This window comes from Branchiostoma floridae, chromosome 16 (genome assembly GCF_000003815.2).
Source record: "Branchiostoma floridae strain S238N-H82 chromosome 16, Bfl_VNyyK, whole genome shotgun sequence".
Classification (NCBI taxonomy): domain Eukaryota; kingdom Metazoa; phylum Chordata; class Leptocardii; order Amphioxiformes; family Branchiostomatidae; genus Branchiostoma; species Branchiostoma floridae.
In genome coordinates, this window is record NC_049994.1 from 5,190,865 (window position 1) to 5,213,674 (window position 22,810).

The window sequence follows — 22,810 nt, forward strand, 5'->3', positions numbered from 1 at the left end:
ATAACTGACTATAAACTCTACTTGACTTCGCTCTTGTTGTCTTCTTGGTTCCCGGTAAGACCCCAAATGCCTGCCGACATAGTCACTAGTGTGTCCATTTTGTAATTGGCGAAACCTGTTCCTCTGATTTTTTTTCATGTCTGTTTTTTTCGGATTGGTTCAAGAAGAATAAAAATGTTTTGCACCCGTATGATGCACTGGTCCCTACACCTAACTGTTGGTATACCATACTATGTGTGTTTAGTCCTATGTTCAACCTTCCTGGCCACTTTGATTTCATACTGAAGGCAACTTTTTTTTTGGGCCAAACTTTTTTTTATTCGCTCGCTCGCATCAGTTTTGGAGTTCCCAGAGGATGTCATCCATATAATCAAATCAACATGGCCTAATAGAAACTTCAAAGAATGATAAGTAGCAAAAAAAAATCTGAGAGTGCACATACCTGAAAGGAATTTACACTTGGACAGCAGATATAGCCCCTCCAGCAGGCCTGGTACAGCCTTGGTTAGAGGGTCCAGCATACCCTGGCATCTCTTCAGGACAGGGCCCACAGGCTGGCCTGGGGAGCTAGGCTAAAAATGTAGTGCACAGAAATTGAAATTTTTGGTTTAGCATGTTTGGTCATCTGAATTACATTTCAAGAATTCAACTCTTTTTTTTTTTGCTATACTATAACGGCATACAGCAGTGTACTAGCCAGCCTGAAATTTTTTTCCATCCCCTTGATTTTGAATGGAAATCGTGTCAAAGGCGTCCAGGGGCATGCTCTATTGGGTTGATTTTTTCTAAATTTAGACTGTCTGAAACGCTATTTATTTCATTTTTGGGGCAAAGTTTGCTGGTAGACTCACTGACAGCTTGGTTCAATTACTGTCTGTCACAGAGGACGGAATGGGCAAAATTTTTGTCCGTCCCCAGCAGCAAAATTCCGTTAAAGGACAGAAGGATGGATGCTGGCTGGTATCATGGCATACAGTACAATAATACTGTTGCTGAAAATGGAAAACAGCAAAATAGACTGAGTAGCAGCTCCCCCTACCTGTGTGGGTGCAAACAGCATGAAGTCGTTGATGACCTCCAGTAGAAAGTCTGGATTCAGTCGGGTGAAGTACTCAGGGCCTAGAGGCAGACCCTGTTAAAACACAAATTACGATGTCAGATCTTCTTTAAAACACTTAGATAAAAAAGACAAAAACAACTGGTCTAACCTGAATAAATTACTTGTACAAACTAAATCATATGTAGCATTTAAGGCGACTACAGTAATTTGTCGGTCTGTACACGTAGCTCTCATGGTCATTGTCGAGTGGTAAGTAGTAGTACTTGGTGGTTTTGTAAAGGTGCCAGTGTTTCCATAACTGCACAGAATGTGACTATAGCACTATTGCAAACTTAAAACCACCACCTTTCCACAGAATGAAATCACAAAATGCAAACTTCAACGTATTTACAGTGCAGTAGAAGCCACTTAATTGACTGTCTCCCCATTTGCCAGCACATTTTGTGCAATTACCTGAGTGGTACAACAAACCAAAGTTGTTCAGCTGGGCCGCATCACTAAAGGACTATGGGATTTTGTGTAATTAACAGAAGGGTGCAGTTATCCGTTGTGCTTCTACTGTATTACAAAAAACTTTTTAAAAGTTTGACACAGAACTGGTCACTAACCTTGAGGGTGGAGAAATGAGCCTCGACTGATTCATTCAGCAGTGCCAGGACCTTCTCTGGGGGCTGGTGTCTCTTCCGGGCCAGCACAGAACTCAGGTACGACAGCTCCTACAGGTGTGAAGATAACAAAACTCATCTTTACATCAAACTCCGTTATGGTCAATGCATGATTGACCTATACATGTACATGTATCTTAATGTGTGGTTTGGTATGTCCCTGTAGCCAAACTGGTAGCAGCCTCAAACAGTTGAGCTTGTGGTTCAAATTAGTTAGTAATTGGGAGACCCAGCAGGTTCAAATGCTGGGTAGGGCACCTCAGTTGGGGCTGCACAAGACTTTTGGAAGGAATGTTAAATTGGGGTCCGTGTTTGACCACATTAACGGGGAAGGGCCAGCGACCCCTCCTGACGTGTAAAAATATACCATCAGAATTGGACAGGTTTTCTAAAATTTACTAACTGATGACTGATCAGGCAAGAACAATCAATGACATGAACATTTACTTGCCAGAGCCAACTTTTCCCTTGCGACAATGCCCGAAATTTAAACGACATTTCTCTATTTATTTTCACTTCCAGTAATGGAATACTTTTATTACTGACTCTACTTTTCTGTGTTGACCAATTCTTGATACCCCGACTGTCACAAGTAACAAACGCTGCTATAACTTCTGCCATTTATCATTACTTAGTTCATTGCCTAGAAGTGGCCAAATGGCCTTGCTTTGAACAAACCAGTTAAAAAAATCTATATCATCGTATATGATGAAACTGCAGTACATGATGCTGAACAATGTATATCAAAATGTCACTCATGGAAAAATCCGACTTGCCCAATCGGGCAAATATGGTAGGACATGCACCTTCACTTTTCCGGGACAATTGGGCTAGTGGACTTGTCCAACCCTGACCCTGCTACTGAAACAGCAAGGAAACCTGCTGCCTTTTGTGGTACTTTGAGGGTCTGAACAATCTAATGAATAACTTTCCAACTTACCCCAGACTTGCCGATGGACTGTTGAATCTCAGTCAGGAACTCCAGCTGTTGTTCTGCATCTTCAAGCTGACCATCTAGCAGCTGGCACTTTATAATGCCTGGAGTTTAACAACAAAAGCTTCTTACAGTCCTTGTTTCTACACTCTTTTGGATAATATTCTCCTTAGTTACTGTTCTGAAGTTAGTTTTCTGTGGCTTACACATTGTACATGACTCAGATGCTTGGAATGAGAGATATGGTACAAGACTTTAAAATTACAGAAGAAACAACTGTCAGACATCTGCAGGTAAATGTGCCACTAATTGTGCAAGAGGCCACAAAGGCGGCAACAGTAATTTCACAATCAATCTATGGTTCATCAAAAATTATTGATTCTAAATTCATCTACAGGCACAGAGATAATCTCAACTACATGTACATGTACTACAAACCATTGGACAACTTTGTGAACAAAACACAAAAGTGAAAATCAAAAACATAAACGAAAAATGCAAGACTTTGAGAATTTTGAAGGGAAAAGAAAAGAAACATTGTCAGAAAAGAAATGACAAAGCATACTGCCAAACGTGTGATGACCTGTTTGCAAGATGAAAGCATTGTATGCATAAGATATACAATACATGTGTATGTCTTAAAAGGAAAAAAGAAGAATAGATAAAGAATGTCCAAGGTGGGACATGAACCTCCGTGCCACTACGTCATAGGCAGTTGCTTTGTCGGTTGAGCTACTTGTACCAGCATTACGTAATGATGATTCTTTAAAGTTACACATTGTACAAAGTTCAGCCTACATCACGGTAACCGTTCTGAGTTTGGACTGGCTGTCAATGGAAGAAACAAAATAGAACACAGGCTAGTAGGCCAGTGAAAATGGATTCTGAAACAAAAACCAGTTTGTACCAGTCAGAGCGGCCACGCTGGTCTCGTCCAGTTTCATGGCGTTCCTGTAACACTTGACTGCCTCCCTGATCTTCCCCTGGAGTAGGAACTCATACCCCAGCTCGGTGGCGATCTCTGCACTGTTCTGTGCCATGCCCAGTGCACGGTCCACCAGGGTGAAGGTCTGCTGTAGGACCTGGATGTTACGTCCTGCCTACATGCCAGATGAGAATAACACTTAAACATCAACACAGGAAAACAGGCTTTTAACCAAGCATGCGCCATGCGATTTAAAAACCGGTGAAATGGCCGAGTGGGTAGAGTGTTTGCCTTGCATTCGGTAGGTCCTGACTTCGATCCCCGGCCGAGTCATACCAAAGACTCTAAAAATGGTACATGCTGCTTTCTCTGCTTAGCACTCAGCACTAATGAGGAAGAGTATGGGAGTTAAACACACATCACTACCAGCGGACCAGCCCCCTGCTGTAATGACTCTTCAAAATTGGGTATACTTTTTTAGGGATGTCCCTGTAGCAACCAAACATTAAAGCTCCTGATTCTAATTATTTGTTATCTAATTGTTGGTAATTATTAATGCTCTGGGAGACCCTGGTTCAATTCTGGGAGGGACATCTTGGTTGGGGCTGCACCAGTCTTTCAGAAGGAATGTAAAAGGAGGTCCCAAATTCGAGAAGGTGCTTTAAGCATGTTAAAGATGAATGGCAAGAAAAGCATCCCTGTAAAGATAAAGCCTGCATACTAAGGGACCGTACGGCGTTTAGTGAGGGGGGAGGGCCGGTCGCCAGAGGGTCGGGTCAAAAAATTTTTGCATGGCCCTCCCCCCAGGTAATTTTTTTTTTGCTAGGCCCTCCCCTCAAGACAAAATATTTTTGCTTGGCCCTCCCCCCTCCTATCAACTTTGAAAAAAAATATTCAAGACGCCAATAAAACACTGCGTTCCCGCATTTGGAAATGTGCTTTGCGTCATACTTTTTCATGATTTTCATCGAGAAGCAGATCTCTCACCCCTAGTAAAAAAAGGAAAACAGAATGGCTCAAAATATCTGCTTAATAGAGGGATAAATATCTGCTTCATAGAGGCATAAATATTTGCTTTATAGAAGCTATTTCATTGTTTTGATATTAAAACAACACCTAAAAATGCATTTGTACCTGGATTTCTAGTAGATTTGCGCCACGAAGCGGCGCGCGCCCCGCTCCCTAATGTAACGTATTGCAAGTTCGCGGGCCTGAGCGGCTTGACGGAAACTATTTTCAATTTACATATATTTTGGACTTTTTCTTGGTTCTGTGGTGTAATAACTTACGGTAAATCGGGGGGGGGGGGGGTGGCGGAATGAAAACCAAAACGACAGCACGATTCGACTTCCAAAACTGTAGTGGGGAGGGGGGCGCCGACGCGTGACGCTGATTTTCCCACGGCGGGGTAAGACCGGTCGCCTCTCTCTAGCCGCCGGCGGGCGTGAGACCGCAGACTTGCAGGAGAAATTATCTGTTAGAAATGCCACGCTTTTTTTGCCACGATTTCCTGCATTGCTTTTTTATGGGAAAATTTGCTGGTTAGATGACATTTCTATGAAAAAAAAATAAAATACGAGGGTTTCAAGTTTTTGAGAACGACGTTCCGAACACCATGTTCGGCACCAAAGGCACGAAGAATCGCAAGGTAGGTCCGGGAGAATTTTGAAATCTTGACCCTCTTAAAAGCTATTTCCTTCAGTTTGAGGAGATATTTTGCTGACAAACAAAGCTAACTTTAATAGCATTTCAATTTAGAAATACAAAATTAAATCCCCCCCAAACACATTATCACGATGTCGGTCATCAAAGGCGCGAGGCCGGTCACGTCAAAAGGGATCCAGGGAAATTTGCAAATATTCACCCTCGAGCTTTGAACGCCATTTCTTACATTTTGAGGGCAATAAGACAGGGGTAAATTTTGCTGGCAGACTAATCTAGAGTTTAATAACATTTCTGTACGTGAAGAAGGTTTTCGAGGGCGTCATGCATAAGCCCCGCCCCCTTCCTTTCGCATTTTCACTGTATTCCGAGCGCCAACCTCGGGCGATCCCTTGCAGAGGTCCAGAAAAATTTTGAAATCTTGACCCTCTGAAACGCCGTTTCTTGGATTTTAAGGGACATATTTTGCTGGCAGACCAAGCTATTTTTTTTTTGCTTGGCCCTCCCCCCAAGTAAAAAAAAAATTGCTAGGCCCTCCCCCTGGCAAAATATTTTTTTGCTTGGCCCTCCCCCCCCTGGCGACCGGCCCTCCCCCCTCGCTAAATGCCGTACGGTCCCTAAAACAGCAAGGAAACTTGCTGTCTTTTGTGCCACTAGGCACTACAAGGGTCTGAACGAACGTCTGGTTTTCTTACCAGTCTACAGAAGGCCTGGGACATGTCCATGTACAGGTATGGGTTCTGGGGCTCAAACCTGTCCAAGTACTGTATCAGCTCTCCCAGCTTGTTACTGGCCTGCATGGGAAAACAGGAAAACATTTCAGCACTTCAACCAAACATACATGTACTATACAAGGTCATATTTGTGTACACAACTACAAGGATGGCACCTTGTCTATAGTTATTGAATGTTGTGTCAGAAAAGATATTATATTCATTAGACAAAACTGAACATGTTGTTCAAGGTCATGTTTGTGTATATAATGATGATATGTTTCCACACATCATAGGACTAGTCCATTCAAAGTGTATGGGAGGGTGATCTAAAAAAATTATTTCCTAATACTTCTGCCAATGTACTGTGAGTACAAATGTAGATCCTTCTGTTTTTTTATCTCTTCTTCCCAGTGACTGAAAATCTTTAAATATGACTGGATTCCCCATCACACTGTTGGAATGGACTTGTCCTGAAAAACTGCACCAGTACAGTATTCACCTTTCTCATACAAAGGCCTTGATAGTTACATGTGTAGAAGACGAGGTTAATGAGGCAAACAGACAAAACTTATTTCTAAAATTGGCTCCCATTTAGTTTTCCCCCAAACCACACAAATGTTCAAAATATAAGACCTTATAATAAATATTATAACTAGTGTTATGCACCAATAGATATTAGCAATTCTAGAGTAGCATAGACTGATCCCATAGTCCCTTAAGAGATGCAAAATAAATATAAGTATAATAATGCAAGTATTTGACGGACATGTAGCAATTCTGTTAGTAGTCTATTTTCTGATTTCCATGCTATCATTGGTAATTAGCTACAAATGTACTTAGCAACTACTAATTATGATGGTCTTTTGTTTGCCTCATCAAACTCGTTTTAGATCTATCATGGCCACCGCATGAGAAAGTTGTAATATTAAGTCATTCCACACCTCACTATAGCTTCCCTCCCTACACAGCATGTGTAGCACCAGCATACGGTGGGCCTCCAGGCAGTGGGAGTCCTTAGCCTGAATTCTGTAGTACAAGAGCACAAGTGTGTTATTTTGATGAACCATGCAGACATAGCTTAGCATATCTACAGCATTTGCGCTTTTGACTTAGCCACATTTGGGATTGTATTCTTGCCACAAAAGTGCAACATATATCAGCTACATGTAGCGGCAAGAGGCAGAACTCTAGTTGAGGAACATGTCTAATACTAGGCATCGAAACGTCAGCAGGTTTATTAACCGGTTGTATAAAAGAAAACTCTACTTCCGATATCCAGTGTACAAGGTAGTAGAACACAGTTTTTTGTCTATGGGGATTTACATTCTTAAGGAAGCCAAAGTGAGGATGTTCGATGCCTCAAAATTTATAGCAGGGTTCAAAAGTTGAAATTCAGGGTAGAATCTACAAAATATGTGAAAATGAGCTCAAGTTTGTCTGCTTGTTCTCTTATAAAATCCACTTTTATTTGACCCCCCGCGGAAGTCACCATACTCAAGCCAACACACGGAAGTAGCGGGAACAGGATTCATGCGCAAAATTCTACCTAACCAAACAAACATTGTAATCCAAAGTCATAGTCTCATACAGCCTCAAAACTGACATATTCCTCTACTATCCATCACAGTTTCCGACTCGCTGACGCGCACAAAATATTTCAATGGCTCTTTCAAGAATGGTGATGCACTAGTTTGTGCCCAAACTACTATTGACTATGGGGGTTGCCCATACATACGGTGTTATGCGACCACAACATAGTTTGCAACTATGCCCCCCTCCCACATGTCTGACCTCTGTGCAGTTTCTATGGTCTGTTCCCAGTCCTGTAGTGCCAGCTGGACCCTCATCTTCTCCACCAGGGCAGGCAGGAAGCTGGGGAAGGCAACGATAGCCTGGTTCACGACCTCCAGAGCGCCGCTGTAGTTGTGCCGCATCCCGTAGTACTCCGCCTTTCCCAGGAGAGCAAAGGCATCCTGGGAACTCCTGAAAGGTTGTCACAAAATACAGGGTCAATGGAGAACTGTAAATCGTGAACTTTTTGCAATCATGTTTAATTTCATGAAATTCATGTTTTTTTTGTGTGACCTCTCTATCGCAATTGATGACACTGAAAACATCTTTTTTTACTACTGTACTACAGAACATATTTACAACTGCAAGACTGAAACATAGCAAAAAAACTCATTTTTTCTTCTACTGCAAACTAGTACCACAATAAAGAAGAGGAATTTAACAGTACCTTGAAGTAAAAAGTTAAAATTTCTGATAAATACAATATGTGCACTTTTATGATCTTACATTGTATGATGTAAGAGGTAAAAAAATTTGTTGTTGAGAAAAAAAGTATTTCACTCCATTACTCAAATCTTTTGTCTACATGTACATGTAGATTAGTACACAGTTGGCGTCTACAGGTATACCGTACAACTGTCATGTAGTCTATACTATACACATGTAGCTCAACCTGAATAAGACCAACACATTTGTTTGTACTTACGACATGCCCTCATCAAAGTACTTGGCAGCCTTCTTGACATACTGGTCCCTGCCACATGTTAGGTCTATCCAGCCTCGGAGGATCAGGCCCTATGTGAAAAATTATGTCACAATCATAGCAAATTAAGATAAATTCATGCAAAAATGGATGACAACTTCCATACTAGTTTGTTTGTCAACTTTGTTTCCTCTATGCTTAGAAAATATAGGCAAATGTTCTTTTTTCTTGCAATTGATACTTCAAAGTGGAATTAAAGCAAGATTCCAACATGAAAACAGAGGTCTGAGAAGAAAACATGAATCTGACAACACACAGAAACTGTGACTACCAATATCAAGATATATATATATATTTTCTAAAATTGCATAGCTAAATTGGTGTTACAATTATAGTACAGTAGCTTAAGTTGACCAATCAGAGAGGAATGACAGAATGTGACTGTAGCTGACCAATCTGATTCAGAAGTGTTGACACAGACGACACAGAGAGTTGCGACGGTGTGTGACTGTATTTGACCAATCAGAAGTATGAAAGGGAAGAGGTTTCACAGAATGTGACTAAAGCTGACCAATAAGAAGCTTACACACAGACAAGAGGTGTGACAGTGTGTGACTGCAGTTGACCAATCAGAAGTATGAAAGGGAAGAGGTATCACAGAATGTGACTGAAGCTGACCAATCAGAAGTGTGGAGAAAGAGACCGAGATGTGACTGTAGCTAACCAATGAGAAGTGAAGTCACATAGGAAGGTGGTTACAGGAAGCCTTACATCTTTGGCCCCGTTGGATATCTTGAGCATCCTGTCGATGTACTCTCTAGCCTTGTCATGTCTGCCTGTGTGCCACAGGAATAATCCAGCAAAGTACAGGGCCTGGGGAAGGGAAAAAAACAGTTACAAAATCTTCATATTTATCAGAATTTATAAATACACGTGTGTCAACATCTTAATAAGTTTTCCTTCCACATACTAAAAACCAACAACATCATCAACAATACAGTACTAGTATACAGCTAACAATAGTCATATACAAGTACCAAAGGTACATGTATTTTAAGAACTGTATTTACAACTCAGATTATACTTAGTACCATAAGTGTGGAAGAAGAAAAAGCTCACTGGAATCTTGGGGGAGTACCCACAAGAAATTGTCCATCAGTATGGGAGTCTAAGTTACAATGCACATGGAATTTGTATTATAAGTACATTTTACGAGCTCCTGAAATATGAACCTGAATCACAGAATCCACATATCGACAGAACAATGTCTTTGTTTTCATGTTCAAAATACATTGTGGTAGAACTTAGCACCAGTACTATACCTTTTCCCCAGCTTGCTTCCTCTCATCTTTCAGCTTTGCATCCAATTCTGCTACTGCTTCACGATCTGGGAACAATCAATCATTGATGATCAGTTCACCATGTTGCATGTCTACATAGAGCAAACCTTTATAACTGACTGTCTTCAAATTTACATCTCCAGTTCATTAGGTCAATGACCTGGGCCAGACAGCTGTCACCATGGTTACCAGTAAAGTAGCAGGCACCCTGTGGTTTTTGGTTACATGATGTAGCAGATGTCTTGAACAGAGCTAGAGGGGCTCAGGTCACTAAATTTAGAAATGTGTTAGAATAAGAGTAAACAAAACAGTTGTCAGTATTAGACTATGACATGTGAAGGTAAACATTATATGTTTGCTTACAAATGTTACCTTTCTAGTTTTGACATATATACAGAATGTAGTATTCCGCTTCTCAGACTGCTTTGAATGTTTGCAAAAGTTTGAATTTTTGTACCTCTCATGATCAAACAGAATGGCATTTTATACAGAATTTTGTACAACTGTCTCTTTTGTGAACAGCAAGATTGTTTGCACGTACTTTACAATGTTTTTTTTTCTATCTTTCCCAGTAATATCTACGATTGTACAGGTACTTACCAACAGTCTTGCACTTCTTGTGTGCATACATCAGTGCCAAGGTGGAACATAAGTTCACATCCCGCTTGTCCTTGATGGCCTCAAGTTCTCGCATGGCTTCCTGCAGGCGATCTGAAGTATGGGTGTGCAACAAAACTTCATTACAACCAACAAAGTTGGTGACATGTGAAATGATTAAGAACAAGAGGTGGACAAACATAAACATTCATTCCAAGAGAATCTGTAATATTAAGGCTATCTTATGTTATACCTGTGACACAAAAACGTTCGATACGGGTGTTCCGGACCGGGCCGTACGTTTCCGTATCCGCACAGGTTCGAAAGGCATATCACACAGGCTCCATTCAAATAAATCAAACTGTTTCGAGCGGGCCATTCGAATACCTGATTCGGACGTTGGAACATTGCTGTTGCAACACTTATTGTTCGAGGGCACCAAATTTGTTCAACTTCTGGCGCATTTCGCATCAAAACATGGGTTTTCTCAGGTGGGTATGACATAAATAAGATACAACACGGTGTATTCCGCATCACCCTCGGTCTCAGCCCTTCCGCGGGTCGGATCACCCTCCGGCCTTCGGGCGATCCGACCCGCGTCGGGCTGATACCTTGGGCGATACGGAATACACCGTGTTGTATTCTATATATACGTTACCTTCTAGGAGGATGCCGTAAGCCTTGAAGAAGATGAGCACGGGATCGTTGCCGTACTTCTTCAGTCCCTCCATGGAAGTTTTCTGCATGGTTCTGAACAGCCTCTCACGGCAGTAGTAATTAAGAGTTGCCTGTGAAAGATGTAGAACAAAATCAACTTTAGGGTTGGACAAGTCCCCTAGCCCTGTTGTCCAGGGCAAATAAAATTTGCTGATCAGGCAAGCGCATGTCCTACCCCACTTGTCTGATCGGGCAAGTAAGATTTTTCCATTGAGTGAGATTTATATATATTTGTTATTTTTTTTCAGTCATGACAAAAAGCAATGGTGAATTTTAGAAAACTTGTCCAACCCTGTTAATGCACCCTTGCTTCCATACAATGTATTTTATGATGCTATATTATTGAAGCAGAGAATTAAAGAGGTACCAAACTATGCGAGCTTTTACGATCCAGACGTGCTATCTTAACTTGTGGTGTGTATTTTTTTTTTTTTTTCTGTCCGACAATAAAAGATGGCAGCTGCACAAACTGCTACGGTTTTAAAAGTTAAAACAAGGTAAGTTACACAAAAAACTGAAAATCACCATGACAATATATTAGGTAAGGTCAATATTTAGTTGTTGCCTATGATTGGTACTTCCAAGATCGTTGCAGAGAGCCAAAATTAACCACAACAAAGTTCTGGGAAAGGCATGACTTTTTATTCTTTGGTGCAAACAAATTTGAAGTGACAACGTAAAACTGTAACACACGTAATTTGGTAAAATGTAACTTACCAAGGTGGTTGCGTCTTCGTCCGCCATTTTTCTTCGCAGCTTTCAGATGACAGACAGTAAAACTTGAACCATTAACAGTCTTTAAAAAGAAATCCACCAGTGAGTTTTGAGAAGGGGAGGGGGGCGCTGCAAACAACCGGCAGGTCCACCGTTTGGTCTCCAAGGAAACGACGCGTCGACGCAAGGCATATATTCAAATATCTTCACGGAAAAAAATTGTTTACTAGTGGGAAAGCCCTAGTATCACCAAATCTTCGGAATTACAAAAATATGAGCATTCTGACTCCGCCTAGGAACTCCCTAAACGGCAAAACTCAAACCTCGGAAAAATTTTGTATTTCGGAATCTCATCCAAAGCGCATGCGTTATCCTTAGTGGTTCTGGGTACTCATTTTTAGGGGTGCAAAGGGAAAATTGACTTTAATAAACCTATCAAATGAGCTTAGATTTACTAAATATTACCTTTTATGACAATAATAATAAATTTTAGTAAATATAATTATTTGTTGTATTGATAAATAATTTACTTCTATAATATATAACGAATTACTTCTCACCCCTTTCTTTTAATAGAACATTCTCAATAACTTATCGACCAACATATGACCTATGACCCAGAGTGAGAAAACATGGCCGCCTCTAACATGAAAATGGACCGAAAGCAGCTTCTTTCGACCTGTTTACGGGTCGCCGGCTTCGTCGTGACCAGATATCCCTTCTGGCATGCTCTGGTGCTGATCATGAACTTTGCAGAGCGCTCAAAATCCAAAAAGTAAGTCTTTGTTCGGCAAAGTTATGACCATTTTACTGTAGCCCCGCCCATGGCGCCCAGTACATAATTTTGCCATGCTTGCATGTGGATGTTCACAAAATTTTCATATGTGTAGAAGGCATTCTTCCGAAGACGACTATGCATCCATTAATCGACCTTCTTCTTCTACTCCTTGGATAGCCCTAGATGACCCAATCAGGGGCAAAGTTAGGGGTAATATGACGTAATAACATTGATTCCTGAAATACATTTTTCCCCCACAATGCAATGATAGACTTTATTACAAGGTTGTAATTGCCTACATGTTGCTATAACATAGAAACTTTATTGACAAGAGTTTGAAGGTCTTTTCTCTTCTATGTCTTGTTTAAATTTCAGTTCATCGTTTGTGTGTCAATTGTACTCTCCTGAAGCAGAGGATAGGCTCTGGCTTTTTTCAACGTTTTAAAGTCGTTTTTATCTGCCTTTTCATTTTTTACTGTTTTCTTGATGTCTTGCGAGCCGGAGCCTAACCTCTGCTTGGAGAGTATGTCAATTGACCTGTCTGACCTTCTATATGAATCTCGTTTTCTTTTATCTTCCAGATATCCTGACTTGGAGATTCCATGGGTGTATGCAGACCTCGGAGCCTATGTCCTGCTGGCGTCTTTCACCTCCTTCAACATTAAACGCCGCTGGTTTGCTATCGCTACCGCCGTACAGCTAGCCATCAGTATAACCCTCTCTCTCACCAGCCAACATGCTCCGTACTCTGAGTGGCTGTCTATCCGAATCTCCTCCAAAAGCCTCGCTATCATCGGAAGCTACCTGACAATCGGAAGCGGCATCGGGGAGATGTATCGGCGGAAGCCACGCGACCGATCAACCCAGCAAATCTCCCTAATGTTCACGGGCCTCCATCTTGTGTGCCAAGCATACGCACTGTTCTACAGTAGAGAGGACAAGCAAGCGTTTCTTGAACACATTTTTGGCGGTCAGCCTATGCTGTCTATCTTCACGTTTCTCCACGTGGCGTTAGGACTAGCGTTTCTTTCCGGATATGAACCCAAACTTTTATCCCGAGCTCTGATGGTCATTCTGTTTGTTACGGCCACTTTTCTGGACACGGACATCAACTATTGGACGAGGGGTAGACATGTGGAATTTTGGGTACAAGTACGACTACTCACAGATAATTTGTGTATCTTTGCAGGCTTGTCCATGATGGCTATAGATGGGTAGAGGCTTGAATACTGTACTAGGCAGGCTTTTAGCCAGGCATGCATCCAGGCGTCATTTGGACGCGCTTTTCTTAAAATAACAAGAAATTGGACGCACTATATACCCTTACACTGGGGGAGCAGATCCTCTGACAAGCATGAAATTTTTATTGACCAGGGATGCCACCAGGTCATTTGTGGTTGAAGTCTTCTACTGTGACCTCTTTCACGGTATATTTGCCCTTCAGGATACCTTGGAATGCATCATTTTACCTTGAGATTCTCCAAAACTCTGCAACATGGAAGGTGGATGCCCAAAGAACCCGCTACAATAGTCAATTACTGCGACTCCCCAAGATAATTGGACCCCCTAGAATAAAATCTAAGCTAAAAGCCTGCTTGAATACTGTACAAGGAAAATGCTAGCTGTAGTTATCTGTAGTTACTGGTAATTGTAAGCTGTGAATTCAAAACCACCGCAAAAAGTTTTCTTCTGTCTTTTGTCACTCTACGCCCTTGTTCCAACTGCAAAGTTAGAACCACCGCAAGCACTCCATTTTTTCCCTGCCGCAAAATTAAATTCCTACAAACATTTCCCCTCTTATAGTATGTATTCTTACCATTTATGGTACCAAGGAGGTACTATTCTAACCTCCTTGATTGTACCAAAATCAAAACTTGAGGAAAGCAAAATCACATCAGTAGTTTTTATTGTTGCAAGTCGACATGTAGTTAAGATGAAGCCTATGGCCTAAATAGTTTCTGAAAAATACTGTGTCTGTTGGAAAAGCAATTATTAGTGGATCTCTAGTGGACTTTCTAGCTACCTTGAAATATTTCCTGTAAATTGTATACAGTAGAATAGATACATCTACATGTATAACGTTACAAAGACTAGCAGCTGGTTTTGCATCCATGTAAGACTGTATTATGTATGTTAACATTAAGCTAGTTCTGTTTCTCATGAATTGTTGTCAAAGCAAAATATTAACATTTATTTTATACTTTTTGTGTTAGTTATGACACAAAATGGCTTGTACTCTTTGTCACCATATGATCTTTGCACTGATTTACGTATACATGGAACCTGTTCCTTGTGTTCTTTCTGATGATTCAACCTTAAGAGTAATACTAACTTAAAGTAGAATGGACTCATTCCTCAAGCTACCAACATCTTTTGCACCACAGTCATCCCTCGGTGATTTACATCTGGAGCCACATAGTTCCCGTTTGGAACTTTTCTTCAGACTTGGTCACCCAGACCAGGTTTTGTTGCGTACAACTTCTTCTGTGGCTATAGGCATAATGAAAAAATGACATGAAGTTGGCATTTATAAATCTTTCCAGTGCATACTTGATATCATGTATGCATAGTATGCTGCAGCAGGTATATAGCGTTAAGTGCAAACTTCAATATTTGTGTCATTAAGCCTCTAGCCACTGAAAAATGTTGGTAGCTTGAGTAGGTGGGTAGATCACCATACCACTGTACTTTGGATAATGTAAACTTAAGACACTTTCACAACCAAGGAACACATAATGTTTTCAAAGTCAGGATCTTTCATGTGCAATCATTAAGATGACATACATGAAAAGACCAGAAGTTGTTGATTTGATTTTATTGATTTATTTGACTGTGTAGAGAAAGATACAGCCAGGGCTACCCAACTAGCCAGAGGCTATTATCAAGGGCTAGTCCTGGTAACTGTAGAATATACAAGCTTTACGTTTATCAATACATGAGCTGTTGTTTTTTAACAAGGTTATACAGACGACGCAAGATACGGATAACTTTATATACGGAGACAATCTGTGTTTACTAGCTAGGCTAGACATCGTACTATCTGTGAAACTCATCTATGATAGCTTTCGTACTTTCTGTGATATTCTATCAGAATATGTTTATTCAGAATGGCTGCCATAATGCTGTTAGATTAAAAAAATCATGAAATATCTTAATCTTTTTTTCATACTGCTAGCCTTGCGTGTATATGTGTGATTTACTAGTTGTGTCCTAAAGTACACAATCCATGTACTCTATGAATTGCAATGTTGTGAAATAGATATTTAAGAAGTCGATGAAAGTTGTTGCTGTTATGAGTAGTTGATGTCATAATTTTGCAATGGGATTTTAATCCACAATTTCTGAAGGATAACATGGGTATGGTTATAATTAAAGGCAACCATCTTTGTAAGGTTTTGGCACGAACATAGCCGTAAAAATAGTACTTACGTTGTTAATTCTCCATATGGATGAACAACATCCTATCATTGCAGTCAAAACAGAGACAAAATGGCAGTTGAAAAGTGTCATAACCCAAATAATGGTGTTCCAGAACGGTCCTACAGTGCTTTGAAAGGTCTTAAGTTTACCGATTTGTGACGAGTTTCATTCTGACGTAACAAATGATTTTTGTAACAAAGGGGCAACAAACAATAACGAGGAAATTGTTTGGCAACAATGTTGTGTTATCTTTAATCTTATTTGGAAATGAAGACGCTAAAGGTGTTGCTATGTGGCAACTCTTCCAGAAGATGGTAACTGAACGTCTAACTGACAGCGGACCATTTTCATGCCAAGTCAGGTTTTGCAATGTCCACGACAGAAAAGTCCACAAATGGCCAACATGTTGACAGAACAACAGGACCTGGTAACTCTGCGAAGGATGGTGGTCCAAGTACAGAAGTCCCGCCACCACAAGGAAAACAAGAGACGGAACGGGAATGTACTGGTAACGATTTTATAGAAAGTTTTATTGCACATTCTTGCCCGTTGGCAGGTAACGTGAAAGGGGTACAAACAGTGTAAAAACAATATTAGCAAGTGTCTACTCTAGTCTAAAAGCTAACTCTAGATTCTTGGTCATTCGGTTCTACTTTTTCCGAAGCCAGAGGAAAAAGAAAGATCCCACATTTTTATTATGTGTAGGTTTTGTGATGTTACATGTATATTTATATAGGAGTTATATTGTTTTCTTTTTGTCAGTTAACGTGGAGTAATTTGGGTAGAGTTTGGCGGCCTATTCAAACAGCTCATATTTCCAATTCGTGATCGTAGAGAGAAGAATTTAAAATAAAATGTGTTTTATTCTTCCACCATTTTTGACGTGCATTGTTTGCAAGTTCTTTCACACACAGGTAGCTTGTTGCATCGCTCTTTCTCCATTTCAATAGAGTGGGCACTAATTCGAATTTTGCTGGTTGCCGAGCGTAGATCAAAATTATCTAGATCTACTTCTAAGTATTTTTCCATAGTATGTGCGGTTTTGCAGGTCTTATAAAACCTAAGCTTACCGGCATCAATACTCAAGTTATGACTAAAAGTTCAAATATTATACATAGAGATTCTAAATCTTATCATGGTACATATGGAATTGTTATCACTAAATGAATAGAACAGGTATGGATGACCACTACAATCTAATTTTTCCTAAATCCTTCACTTTATAGGATCTTCAACAAGCCGCCGGAAGACCGTTCTGTTCAACTACGTTCCAAGACACCACAGTCCCGGCAAGAGCACGGAAGACGCCCGATGTCTTCTGCGACAGAAAGAAGAACCGTCTAACGTCTGTAAAGTGTCGGCAAGTAGTGTTGTTGAGAAGACGACAGTCACTACAGAATGTTTGCTCCAAGGAGTACACCCAGAGCGTCCTGAAGTAGGGGTGCCGGTTGAAAAATCGTCTGATTGTGACCAAAAACGTCTCAAAAAAGGCGGGAAAGAACTGGAGATGCCAAGCGTGAGTACCAGTGATGATCATGACAGAAACGAGGCTAGGGGCGTGTTCCCTCTGGACGCTCTCTCCCTATTGGCCGATGTGGGCGTTTCTATGCGGAAAATTCCACGTGCCGGTTGCCATGGCAACATACCCTGTTCCGTATCAGACGACACTGGAGTCATCGAGACATTCGTGAAGACGACTGAAGAAGGGCGGGATCAGGATAAGTACGTTATCAGTAGCAAACACGGTGTTTCTAAGACAGCAATTGCAACAGGCATTCAAGTGTCTCACTGTACACGAAATGCAACACAAGATACAAGAGATTACGCGTACACGGACTCTAAGAGATACTATCAACAACAGCTTACAAGGCTTTCAACACCGACGTCCAACCCGCCAAACCCAACCTTCCTGATCCAGCCTCAGCCGAGGACAATAACGACCTTGTCTCAACGAAAGGAGAGTGACAAAAAGCAAGGAACATCAGCAAAACGCAAAGGTCTTTCCTACCAACAGTCAACCACGGCAGGTAAAAAACAAAAGACGGCAGCAACGAGCAAGACCACAACAAAAGAGGAGGCACAAAATGTTGTAAACAAGGCTTGCCCTGTTGTAAGCACTGAGAGAGTTGAAACAAAGGCTGGGGTTGTTGATAGCCCTCAAGTTAGCGAAACCAGGCCGGCCAATGATCGTCACAGGATGGTTATTATTCTCTATACTCCTCAAAGTCGCTCTGAAGCTCCCACTGTCACGACGACCCAGCAGGTACAAGACGAAGATTTACAGCTAGACTGAAGAAGACTATAATGATTTGTGATTTCAACACGCCCATGTAGTATTAATGTTGTGTGAAATATAATGTGCACTTCTCAATCTCACGATGCAGCGACTTTTATTGCCGTCTGTCATAACTCATTGATATGTATGTAAAAACATATACAATTGCTGGCTTGACCCTCGAGCTCGTAATTACCTCGAACACACACACACACATACACACTTGCAAACACACATACACACGCAACACACACACACACACTCGCACACACACACACACACACACACAGTTGCAAACACACACACACTTGCAAAAACACACAGCCTGTACACACAGACACACACACACACGACATGCATATACTCGGAGAGTTGTTTCCAACAATCATTGTTTATTGAAATTTTCAAACACCTTTAAATAGCCCCATTCATATCTTACAAACTGTTTTTCAAGGGCACCCAGTCAACACAAACACATAAAACCACCAACATATGCAGAATACAAATGCACAAAGGTTGTAGTATGAGTAAGAAACGGTGTTGTGCCTAGGTAACATAAACATGTAGCACTTGAAGGTTGAACATTCAATTCTTATTCCAAGCTCATGTCCGTTTCCTGGATGAATTTTGGAGGTTAGAAGTTCAAGTTACTTGATCCTAGGTCTCGTGCTTGGCATCCCAACACACAATAAAGCAGTTACCACATTCAGTACACTAATATATAGTCATATTGGTTTCAATCCATATTATTAAAGACATCAGAATCTACATTATTAAAATATCGACTGTATTATGAACACAAAAGCTGAAACTATTTGCAGTATCTGTAGAAGCTAAGTCCATATATTATAATTCGGATTCTTTCAATCCCGTCCACATTTAGATAATCATAAAATTCTCTAAACAGATTTTTCGGTCGGGAAGCAAGTAGTGGTCGGGATTTATTTAGTGAAGGAATGCAAACGTACAAAGAAGTCCAGATCACTACCGCCCCCAGCGAAATCTATGCTTGGAAAATATCGATCTGTTGTATGATCTTTATTCTATATAAACACGACGTATAACATAACCAGCAACCACGACACTCAAGCTGGCCATTGAAATGTTTTAGGAGTATGCATCGTCACAACAACAAATATATCTTACGTTGAAATACTTCTACTTATGACTATTTTTGGAAACATGCAGAAAAGTTCACGACTGGTTGGCTATCAGTTCCTTTCAACAAGGTATATAAAAACCTAACCAATCCCTACTTGACAGCAGTGTAACGCATACTACTAAAAACATATACATATACATTATACATGTACATGTCAACTACAAAATTATGCCACGTCGAGCACTCTCCAAGTCTAAGTTACTTGAGTCTTGAAATATTTCAGAAATACTTCCATGAACAGTTTCATCAGGTTGGCAAGTCACTAGATAACAAAGTGCTTTGTATACGACCAAAAGTTTAATTCAAATCTACATTTTGGTGACAGTCTGTCACCTTCCTCAGGGCAATTCTGACTGGTTCTATTACGCACTGCAGGCAGGTGTCGCTGCTAACACATGCGGCCACAAACGTATTATAAAGTGTTTACACATATACACTTTACGTTTGGGACCGCATCTGTTAACAGCGACCCCTACTTGCAGTGCGTAACAGAAGCAATCAGAATAGCACTGAGGAAGGCGACAGGTGGTCACCGAAACGTCGGTTTGAATAAAACAAAAAACTTAAGGAAAAACTGTTTTGCTGGGAAAGATGGTTACGGTATTGTCATGTTCAGTCACCACCAACTGTCCATCCGATCCTACAGCGATACCATCCGGGAGGGTGATGTTGACGACCGTTCGGACAAACTCCCCGCGGCTTGTGAACATGTCCACCCGCCCGTATCCCTGGTTCGCCACGATGATGTTACCAAAACTGTCGACATAAATGCCTCGGGGTTTCACCAATTTACCGTCTCCAACCGTACCAAATTTGAACAGGTGGTGACCAGAGTGATTATACACATGGACACTAGAGAATGACACATCCGAAACAAAAACATTTCCTTCATCATCTAATGCGATGTACGTAATTTGTAAACCGTCGTCCTTTCCAAAGCTGCGAACCAACGATCCGTTCGGTTGGAATATCAATATTTCATTTAAAGCTTGTACAATGATTACGTTATTTCTCATGTCCAGGGCAATTTTAGGGTACCAACCCATGCGCTGTACGTTAATCTTAGCCACTGCCTGACCACTTTTACTATACTGCACTGCACATACAGGGCTTGACCATACCCCGTATCGCCCCACTACCCACACACTACCGTTGCGTTCGACAGCAATACCACAGGGGTACATTTTATGTCCGTTTTCACCAGGTACCACCGTTGGAAAGAGGCGGAGATTGACCCCACTCATGCTGTAGACTTGAATTCGTTTGTTCAGCGAATCAGTAACGAATATCTCATCGTCAGGAGATACGGCCACCCCACACGGATCCTTAAATTTGCCAGGATCTGATCCCTCCCCGCCAAATGTTATCTTCTCCAGTTTGGGGATCCGTGTCAGTGTCTGCGATGTTTTTACAAAAGAGCCGATGGTAGATCTTTTCTGTAATAGAATTGATAATTGCTATTTACTACAGTAGTCAACGATTTTTTTTACATTCAGCCAATCACAAATAACATGAAAACATAATCAATTTTAATAATCTTTGCTATGTTGATTGGCAGGGTATCTTTTGACCAAAGGTTCTCCGCGAAAGAATGTTATTATACAATTAAGATTTGAAACATTTTACAGTTCCTCACTCGAGACGGGGGTCGATACCAACAGCCTTGTACATTTGACCGTTGCTGACATCACACTTCCGTTCCGGATCACGTGACATTTTACTTGAGAAGGATCAGCGGATTGAGTGAAAGCTTCATGGTAAGAGCTTCTACTTTTGTGTACGGAAGTAGCATGTAAAATGATTTTTCTATCCTGAGATGCTTATGTCCCTGTTATGTAGACAAATCACAGAGAACATAGAATACATGCACCTCACCGTTGACAAGGCCGTGGAGTCAGCCATCATTGTCTGACCCGAAGTGCAGCAGGAAGTATGGCCAGGGGAAGTGGTATTTCCCAAGGTTGATATCGGCTGTAAACAAGTTATGATAACGAAAAATTAAAGATCCCATTCCTCCATGAAATAACTAGGTTTGGGAATGTATCCATTGTTGTGAATCTCTTGTTGATTCTGCCTCTAGATTTATCTACCAGCCTATGGGAACAAATTTGGACCCGAGCCAAGCCAACCTTCCAATCCTGCCAGTCTAATGTTACACCATTCTCCTATCCGTCTCACATCCTCTCAATCTACAATATTGAAATATCTACGGACACACACTAGGACAAATAGGTTTTGCACCTACATATGTCATAAGCCATGTAATTTCTACACCCATGATATAGCTGCGTGACATCCATGCTTTACATGCTAGACATCCCTGCTTTACCTGCGAAACATCCATGCTTTAGCTGCGCGACGCCCCTGCCTTACAGAATTGTACTAATCGGTCACTGTATGGCAGTAACTGGGATCAGAAAATATCACCACAAGCCCGAAAAGACGCCGGCCTACCTTTTCTGCATCATTCGCAGCGGTGTTTAAATATAACCCGGCAAAGGTTCCAAAGAAAATCACTGACGCGAGAACGATGGACGTAATTGTCATTATGATGCACACCCGGTGATATGTGCATCCTGGAAAACCAACCGTCAGTAAATTAGGATATTTTAATCATCACTAGTAAAGTTGGTATCTCATTGTACTGCGCCAAGGTACGCTAGGGAATTGCGCTAACTTTGCAAATTTGTGGTAATTTTCTCTTGCGGTACGTGTATGAAGCCAAAATGAGCAAATTATTAGAAATTGACATGTTGCCACTGAATTTAAAACCGTCAACATTTTTTTAATGATAAAAATACATTATAAAGAGATTGCAGTGATAAAGGCATTGATTACTTATGATACCTGACACAGCATCATATATGGCCTCCTTCGGTCAATATTGACCATGGTAAAAATCCGAAATATCAGCCCTACAGCGTCGACTGTGGCTAAACAGTCTTATACGGGACAAAGCATAGGTAAGGAATTATTGGATAGTATGTAGATGTTATAAGTAGTACATGTATGTGTTGTCTGCCATACGTTGTACCTGGTACTATCGTTATGCATGCAATAAACTTGACTAATAGTATGTAAATTTCACGCACAATTTTGCGCATTCCAGTGACACACCCGCTTGAATGAAATTGTTCCAATTCTGACATGAAAATTTGCCCAAGAGTTCTGGTTCCCACAGTCTATTGTTCGGGACCTTTTTCTTCTTTGACACATTTAAAGATGATATCTCACTGCACTTGGGGCACCGATGCGGCACTGCGGGGTTCGAAAGATTACTCAACGAATTTCAGAGATATAGAACGAATTTTCTTACGTTTTAAGTATTTTGTAGTCTTCTAAGTCATACAT

At 41.0% G+C, this 22,810-nt stretch overlaps 2 protein-coding genes across 2 annotated transcripts in view; one reads left to right on the forward strand and one right to left on the reverse strand.

The window, feature by feature from the left end:
* The window catches only part of LOC118403748 (tetratricopeptide repeat protein 21B-like), a 36,909-nt gene extending 24,910 nt beyond the window's left edge, over nt 1–11,999 (reverse strand). The window contains exons 1-14 of the mRNA XM_035802549.1: nt 11,828–11,999; nt 11,052–11,181; nt 10,397–10,507; nt 9,779–9,843; nt 9,228–9,329; nt 8,460–8,548; nt 7,754–7,945; nt 6,904–6,988; nt 5,942–6,040; nt 3,567–3,759; nt 2,666–2,763; nt 1,669–1,776; nt 1,040–1,132; nt 443–572 (exon numbers count right to left, since the gene is read on the reverse strand). Of these exons, the coding sequence (XP_035658442.1) occupies nt 443–572; nt 1,040–1,132; nt 1,669–1,776; nt 2,666–2,763; nt 3,567–3,759; nt 5,942–6,040; nt 6,904–6,988; nt 7,754–7,945; nt 8,460–8,548; nt 9,228–9,329; nt 9,779–9,843; nt 10,397–10,507; nt 11,052–11,181; nt 11,828–11,854 (1,522 nt within the window). The 5' untranslated portion in view covers nt 11,855–11,999. The remainder of the gene's footprint in view (nt 1–442; nt 573–1,039; nt 1,133–1,668; nt 1,777–2,665; nt 2,764–3,566; nt 3,760–5,941; nt 6,041–6,903; nt 6,989–7,753; nt 7,946–8,459; nt 8,549–9,227; nt 9,330–9,778; nt 9,844–10,396; nt 10,508–11,051; nt 11,182–11,827) is intronic.
* Nucleotides 12,000–12,411: 412 nt separating this feature from the next.
* On the forward strand, nt 12,412–15,875 carry LOC118403741 (transmembrane protein 101-like). The gene is made up of 2 exons (XM_035802541.1): nt 12,412–12,599; nt 13,184–15,875. The coding sequence occupies exons 1-2, from the start codon at nt 12,457–12,459 to the stop codon at nt 13,818–13,820; spliced, it is 780 nt and encodes a 259-aa protein (XP_035658434.1). The 5' UTR covers nt 12,412–12,456; the 3' UTR covers nt 13,821–15,875.
* The last annotated feature ends 6,935 nt before the right edge of the window (nt 15,876–22,810 follow it).

Excerpts from the sequence above, each read along its gene's own strand:
- LOC118403741 (XM_035802541.1), top strand. The coding sequence starts at position 12,457 with ATGGCCGCCTCTAACATGAAAATGGACCGAAAGCAGCTTCTTTCGACC. Across the intron at positions 12,600-13,183 it reads GAGCGCTCAAAATCCAAAAA|ATATCCTGACTTGGAGATTC; the intron begins GTAAGTCTTTGT and ends TTTATCTTCCAG.